At 32.2% G+C, this 7,896-nt stretch overlaps 1 protein-coding gene and 1 long non-coding RNA gene across 2 annotated transcripts; one reads left to right on the top strand and one right to left on the bottom strand.

Moving 5' to 3' along the window:
• LOC109709245 (putative pentatricopeptide repeat-containing protein At3g15200) lies at positions 371–3,271 on the top strand. The gene is made up of 4 exons (XM_020231378.1): positions 371–527; positions 832–2,549; positions 2,686–2,776; positions 2,879–3,271. Exons 1-2 carry the CDS (start codon positions 473–475, stop codon positions 2,421–2,423), a joined length of 1,647 nt encoding a protein of 548 aa, XP_020086967.1. The 5' UTR covers positions 371–472; the 3' UTR covers positions 2,424–2,549; positions 2,686–2,776; positions 2,879–3,271.
• Positions 3,198–5,054, bottom strand: LOC109709247. Its single transcript, XR_002215940.1, has 2 exons — positions 4,953–5,054; positions 3,198–3,668 (listed from the first exon to the last, which is right to left on the bottom strand). It is a non-coding gene; the product is annotated as an uncharacterized LOC109709247 (long non-coding RNA).

Raw genomic sequence — 7,896 nt, 5'->3', positions numbered from 1 at the left:
TTTTAAATAAAAAAATATAAAATTTATTATTATTATTATTTAAATATACAGATGATATTACTCACTCATTATGTATCATGTCATATTTAAGAGTTCTTAACACTAAAAATTATAAAAATTAGAAATTTATTTCTGATAAATCAAACAATGTTGTACCATATCAAGGCTGCTTGATGACTCGGCAATAAATGTTAAGCCCTTACAAAATTTCGGTACTAAGACTCATAAAATGACAATAAATTACAGTTACGAAACCGAATTTTGATTTTAAAAAAATATTAATCATTAAAAAAGGTGCGGTGCATGAGACACGCGGTACACCGGGTTCAGCAATAATTTCTTTCTTCACCCTAGGGCTCTCCCCTTCTCCCTCTCCCTTCGAACAAAAGAGTACTGCGTTTCGCAAAAATCGTGTATCGTCTCCTCCCGACGCTTCACGCTGAATCGCTGCTACCACAAGATCCAGTAATAGATGTTGTTATCCAGGGCCTCCATTTCCAAATCTCTATTCCCCACCTCTCCTCTTGGTAAGCTAGGGCTTTGTTCGCCATTGTTGTGGTGTCTACAACCCCTTTCCAATTTTTTTTCTTTTTTTAATTTATCTTTGGCAAAAATGCACTTGCAAGTGTGTTAAATTATTGTTGGATACTTGGATTCAGAGAAATCCCCAATTTATCCCCAATTTATTTCACTAAAGTAGTTCAAATCGATAAAAAAACAAATTTTGATTGGGTGTCAATTGATAAAAAAAAAAAAGAAGTTTAGACAGATTTGTAGTTGTTCTAGTTACTCTCTTCATTGAAATTTTGATTTTATTTATTTTATATTCAGGTCGCATACAGCTCGCGAATTTATATTGCACAATTAGATTAGCATGTTCTTCGTTTCTCGCGAATTGCGCAACACATAATCAAGATGAATTGCAGACGCATAGTCGATTAAATGGCGGCGTAAACTATCGGAAGTTATGCCTGGGAAGTTCTTCAGGCTTTTCAACGCAAGCCGGATTATATCAAGTCGATTTTATCTCACCCAGTTCTGATAACTTATCTTCTGATAATGACTCGAGTGTTACGTGTGTAAACATGATCGAAAATGTTCTCAAGTCTATTGATGAGAATAGCGAGTTAGAGACGGCGCTCGATCAATTCTCGTCCAAGATAAATGAAGATGTAGTTATTCAGATCCTACGGAGGCATCGATCTGATTACAAACTCGCCTTATCGTTCTTTACTTGGGCCTCTATGCAACCGTGTTATACTCACGGATCGAGAGCATATAATGAGATGCTCGATATTCTCGGAAGGATGAAACAGATCAAGCTAATGAGACAGCTATTTGATGAGATTCCTAAAGACGGTAGCGGCGACTCAATAGTTAACGACAAAACTTTTGCCATTTTAATGAATAGATATGCGGCGGCGCACAAGGTCCAAGAAGCTATAGATATATTCTATAAAAGGAAGGAGTTCGGCTATGAGCTCGACTTGGTCGGTTTTCAGACTCTTTTAATGTCCCTTTGCCGATACAAACACGTCGAAGAGGCCGAAGCCCTCTTTCTCCAAAAGCAAAAGGAATTCCCCCCCGTTATAAAGAGCAGAAACATAATTCTTAACGGTTGGTGCTTGTTGGGAAGCTTACGTGATACTAAGAGGTTTTGGAATGACATAATCTCTTCGAAGTGCAAACCGGATTTGTTCACTTATGGCATTTTTATTAATTCCTTGACCAAGGCTGGCAAGTTGGGAAGTGCAGTAAAGCTTTTCACTTCCATGTGGGAGAAAGGAATCAATCCGGACGTTACGATTTGTAATTGCATTATCGATGCGTTATGCTTTAAGAAGAAAATCCCACAAGCGCTCGAGATATTTGGCGAGATGGATGAGCGCGGTTGCCTTCCAGATTCCGCGACTTATAACTCTTTGATAAAACACCTTTGCAAGATAAAGAGGATGGAGAAGGTATACGAGCTTTTAGATCAGATGGAGGAAAAAGGTTGCCTTCCAAATGCTAGAACTTATTCTTACATCTTGAAAACAATGAAGAAGCCCGAAGAGGTCGATAATTTGTTAGGAAGAATGGAAAGAGGCGGTTGTAGAATTGACGGCGACACGTACAATTTGATATTGAATCTTTATGTCGAATGGAAATATCACAAGGGTGTGAGATACGTATGGTCGGAGATGGAGAGAAGCGGATTAGGTCCTGATCAGCGTTCATTTACCATAATGATTCACGGGCTTTATGCGCAAGGGAAGTTAGATGAGGCTTTGCAATACTACGACGAGATGAAGGCGAAAGGAATGATTCCGGAACCGAGGACGAGAATAATAATAAAAGCAATTCATTTAAAAAGAGAGGGGGGAAATAGTGGATCAGATCATTCTCCGAATTCTGTAGAAAAGAGGAGATTCGTGAGCTGATCCATACAGAATTTCTAAGTCAACATTAATATAGTTGGGAATTACAGTCCAGATGTGAGTTGGTCTATGAATTGACCTACGTACTTACACTGTTGAGCTCTAATTTGTGTACTTCAAAGGTTTTGGGTGCGTCCACTTCTAAATTATTTGCTAGACTTTTTTTTCTTTTCTCGTTGAAGCAGTTGAACAAAGCAGTTGAATGCGTATTTCAAGTTCAATTTAAGACTCTTGGTAGCCATCATAACTGCTCTGTGAATTACAGGGAGAGGTAGCAGGAGAGTGTACATCATTGAGCTTACCGACAGAAACCACAGCTTCTAAATTCATGTGCCTCATTGTATTCAACTAATGCGGTAAAGATTAGCTACCTCTGTTTTTCTGTGGATTAAAGTTTTTTTTTTTCGAGAAATTTTTTGAAATTTTAATCTGTTGTCTCCAATTCGTTATTGCTGTAGACGCTAGATGGTGGACAATATGGATGGGTACCATCAATGCCATCTGCAATTGACGACTAAATGTTTCAAAATTTCCTCCTTACACCCAGCTAAAGCATTACAAAAATGCTGCAACATCAGCATTCTGAGCTCTGAAGAAGCTGCAGGAAGCCATTCTTTCGTGGCGATCTGCGTATACATTGTTGCAGATAGATTGAAAGATGTAGTCAAGCTTGACAAGTTTAGAAATAGCAAACGCCCCAAGTTCCAGTATGTCATTTCTAGCATCTTTTTATCGCCATTATCATTTTGGACTATACAGGAAAACTTAAGATTTGTGACATCAACAGCTTTTTTTCTTATTAGGAACTACTTAACACTAACAAGTAGTTATATAGTCCTTATTTATTGTCACTTGTAACAATCTCATGCATTGTAGTTACCTTGAGAGATGAATGCAATAAGCTAAGCATATAGTTGATTCCAGCGACGAAGCCAGAAACACATTGATTTTCAAAAAAATATTAATAAAATAAACTGTATATAACAAAAATTAGAAGTACAGAAATATAAAAAAAAATTAAAAATTTTGTTTACCATGTAAAAGTTAGAATAGTGCTCGGCTCTTCTTCAAGTCATAAAATTCATCAATAATTGAATCAACAGTAAATTTTTTGGCAATTTCTCTTTCAATGTACACGATCAAAGAATTACTAAGAAAGTCATCATCCATCTTGTTCCGAAGATCGGTTTTGAATCGAGTTTAGTTGTCTTTTCTATTAAAATAATAACGGTCTAGCCCTTTAGAGATCTACAAAAATTATATCAAAAAAATCAAATATTAAGATCACATTTATATAAAGTAATTTGCAAATTATATAAAACTATTGCAAGACCCGCGTTTTGCAGCGGCTAGATTGTATTTCAATCAATTAAAATATATAATTATTAAATTTATAAGATTAAAAAATTATAACTACATAAAAATATTATCAAATAATATTATAAACATTACAAAAAATAAGTTTTTTATTTATATTTTCTAATATTTGTTTAAAAACATATTTGGGACAATTGTCATAAATCTTACTATGAAGACCAAAGGTGTAATTATTCCAAATAAAGATAAATTTAAGCATCGATTTTGTTCAATTAGTTATTTTATTCGAGAAACACAAATATTAAATTATCTAACAAATTTTATAATGCGTAATTGTTAAAATTAATAGTGGACCAATCATATTTTGGATATTTCACAAATTGTAGATGTAAAATTGATCGCTTATTAGATTGTAATATAATTTTAAAATTTGATATTAAAATTAAAAAATAAAATCGTATAAAATTTTTCTAAACGATAAATTATTTTTAATCATCTATTCAAACTTTTAAAATTTTATTTTTACTATCCAACCAGTTTATATGTTAGCTTTTAAAATTCAAGTATAAAAAATTATATATTTAAATTTTTATAATAAAAGAATATTAAATTGGATAAAAAAGAAAAAGCTCAATCTCTAAAAAAAAAAATCTCCCGCTCGCCCCTCCCCCGCTCTCTTCCGCCACGTGTACAGCAACTCACGTTTCATATTTTTATATTTATATTTATATTTATATAGATATAGATTGTATAAAAAAATAAAATCTAAAAATAAATTGTAAATAATAATTATTTTATTAAAAGTTAGCTAGAAAAGAAAAAATTTCTATAGTTTTATTTATAAAGAAGGAATTCATAAAAATTCAAAATCTTGGATCTACTATAATACTATTGTACTTCATATTTTTAAATAGTAAAAAATTTAAAATCTAATAAATTATCATTTGAAGTTCCTAAAAAATTCTAAAAAGTTTTAAAATTAAAATTTAAATATGAATAAATTATTATTATTATCATAATTATTGATCATGATCAAACAAATATGAACAACTCGAATTATTAATAACCAAGAAGCAAAGTAGCAAACATTAAATAATCCAATATAAAACATAATTATTAATTATACAAAGTAAATTAAATTATTAAAATATAAATATTTTTTATTGAATAGAAATAATATAAAAGGGGCTAAGGGAGTGAGAGAGAGATTATCACCACCGGCCTAAAAATTTTAGCGCGCCGCAGGCCGTAGTTGAATTGGGCGACTGGGCCCTGCGACGAGCGGACGAGGAAAGAATAACTGCGGAGTGCGGAAGGAGAGGAGTAGAGGGGGGAGGCGGGAGGGGAGAGATTGAGAGAGGGATAGAAATTAGAAGAGAGAGAGAGAGAGAGAGAGATAGAGATTTACATCAATCATGATGCCTCGTCGCTATCATGCGGGGATTCTTGGCCCACAGGCCATCGCCTCTTTTTAAAACTTAAATTTAATTTTTTAAGAGCCTAATAATAGACTTTTTTAAGCCATTGTCGGCCCCTGTGGGGGTATGGCCATTGTTAGCCCCAATATGGCTGATTCATCTCTTTCAGAAATTATAGGTAGTTGTGTCCTGTTCGCCGACTGCCAGTTGTGCATGGAGAATGTGGACAATGTTTTTTCCCCCTCATTAATTGTTCTCCGGCTTCGGTTCGGCTATGCAGTGGCTTGAATATGTCTGATGATGGACTTTGGTTTGCTTGGTATTGTTCGTCAGTTTATTGACTCGGGTCTAGTTTGGAATGTTGGTGTCTAATAGCATTTGTTTTTAGACTCTGGAAGATTTAAAAATTCGTAAGCGTTTCTGGTCTTCTTCTAATACTATAAAATTATAGTAAAACTGTCATTGAAAGAACCAAACAGTTACATGCTTATGTGACAGATTTTTTTGTAATTTTATAATATTTTAGGGGGAAAAATTGAAAGCACTTTTAAAATTTCTAATCCTTCGAATGCTTTTGGCAACTCAAATTCAAATTTGGCCTCAATCTTTTCTTAAGATAAGTGGAGTGGAAAACAGTTATTTTGAGGCCTTGGTTGTACTCCCTTTGGTGGCTTTTAAACTCAATTGTTTTCATTGAATGAGTTAGGGCACGGTTGGTTTTTCGGCTGCTTGTAGTTCCTGAGATCTCTTTATTTCTACTTTAAAAGAACATGATATTCCACAACCGTTCGTGAAAGCTTAGATACATTCAATTGCATAGCATGTTACCATGATCTAGCCCAATCACTCAGTGTAGACGACAAACTATGAGTCAGAAGTGGAATTGTACAAAATTCCAAACGGAATTCTTCCTTGTAAATAAATAAGTAATCTTTTCACGTCACTAAAGTGAGTGTTTGACTTGGACTCTGCGTGAACCACTTTGATAGGCTTGCTGCCAACATTATCTATAAATTTTTTCAGAAGATTTTCAGTGGATTACTTTTGAAAAAATCAAGATGAAATATTCTGATTCTTGGCTTTATCTCGATTTAACAGGCGTCTTATAATTAATGCGGATTCGAAAAGAACTGGCTTCTTATAATTAATGCGGATTGGGAAAGAACTGGCGTCTTATAATTAATGCGGATTCGAAAAGATCCCTCCATCCATCCTTAAACTGTCCAGCTGTCTTCTCCACCTAAAAATTTTCTAGTACACATAATATATATGAAGGGCTTTTTTGTATTTAGTCTCTTAGGCTGCGTTTGGTTCGGGTATAAGTAAGAACTGCTAGTTCTAGGGATAGGTACAAGTTCAGGTATAAGCAGGAACTAGACCAATTTTGCGTTTGGATGAAAATTGGGTTGTTCCTAGGAATAAGGTAAATAGTGTTTGGATGGTTAGATTGGAACAAGAGGAATAAGAGTTATAATTTGAAATTAAAATTATATTATGTAATTAATAGTAATAAAAATATTACTTAAAAATAAATAAAAAATTAATTATTAATAATTAATTATTAATAATTAATTATAAATAATAATTATTATTATTAATTAATTATAAATAATAAATTAATAATATGGATTATCTAATTAATTATTATTATTATTATTATTATTATTATTAATTATTAATAAATAATAATAATTATTAATTATTCTTATTAATTAATTATAAATAATAAATTAATAATAATAATTATCTAATTATTAATATTTAATTATAAATAATAAATTATTTAAATTATTTAATTATTAAAGTAATAAATAATAATTTAAATATATTAATTAGATTAATTAATAATTTACTGCCATTAAAATTAAATTTAGATTTTAATTAATCTTGTTCTCATCAAGGAACAAGCTTGTTCCAGGAAACGGGTGGAACAGCAGTTCCAGCCTTATACCAGCTAGTTCCAGATTCCCGGAAACTACTGTTCCCGGGAACCAAAATTGCGTTTGGGAACAAAGAGGGGAACAAGGGCTTATTCCCCCCCTTGTTCCCGAACCAAACACTACCTTAAAATTTCTTTCTATAAATAATTTTATAAAATTTATATTTATAAGGTTGATTTTATTTCCGCAACGCAAGCGCCACGTGGGTGTGGCTAGTAGTGTAGCATAAGTTAAACACGATGAATTATTTACCGTGCTTGGAAGCAGTAAATGATTCATCATGTTCAACTTTTACATCTTACCTTCTGTACAATAATAAATATGGTGAATCATTAACTATGTTCCATTATTTTTTTACCAAAATTTTAAAGAAATATGTGAAAACGGCACGATGAATTATTCACCATGGCCAAACATATTGAATGGTTTAATATTTTCAACTTAACTTATACCACGCCAACATAGCGCTAGCGTAACGATTGCATAGTGAGGATAGGGTCGAACTTGCAAATATAAATTTTATAGAATTATTTATGAAAAAAAATTTCTGAAGAAGCTAAATGCCAAAAATAAAGCTCAAATATAAAAAGAATAGGAAAAACTTCAAATACCACCCATGTGGTTCGCAATTTTTTATTATAGTACCCTATGTTTAATGTGTATCAATTTAGTATCCGTGGTTTCATTTTTCTCATTTTATTTTTTTCACTATTTTTTTTCATTAAATTAATGACAAAGTTAAAACTAAAAAATACTAAAATAAATATTCGATAAATCTAAGTAAGATATTTAAAATTTTTT

The sequence above is a fragment of the Ananas comosus genome, linkage group 4 (genome assembly GCF_001540865.1).
Source record: "Ananas comosus cultivar F153 linkage group 4, ASM154086v1, whole genome shotgun sequence".
In the NCBI taxonomy this organism is placed as follows: Eukaryota; Viridiplantae; Streptophyta; class Magnoliopsida; order Poales; family Bromeliaceae; genus Ananas; species Ananas comosus.
Note: the sequence above shows the minus strand (reverse complement) of the source record. Positions and strands in the feature narration are given on the sequence as shown.

What these genes read in the sequence shown, in the direction of transcription:
- LOC109709245 (XM_020231378.1), top strand. Translation starts at nt 473, where the DNA reads ATGTTGTTATCCAGGGCCTCCATTTCCAAATCTCTATTCCCCACCTCT. An exon ending in ATTCCCCACCTCTCCTCTTG is followed by an intron (nt 528 to 831) that starts GTAAGCTAGGGC and finishes TTTTATATTCAG; the next exon opens with GTCGCATACAGCTCGCGAAT.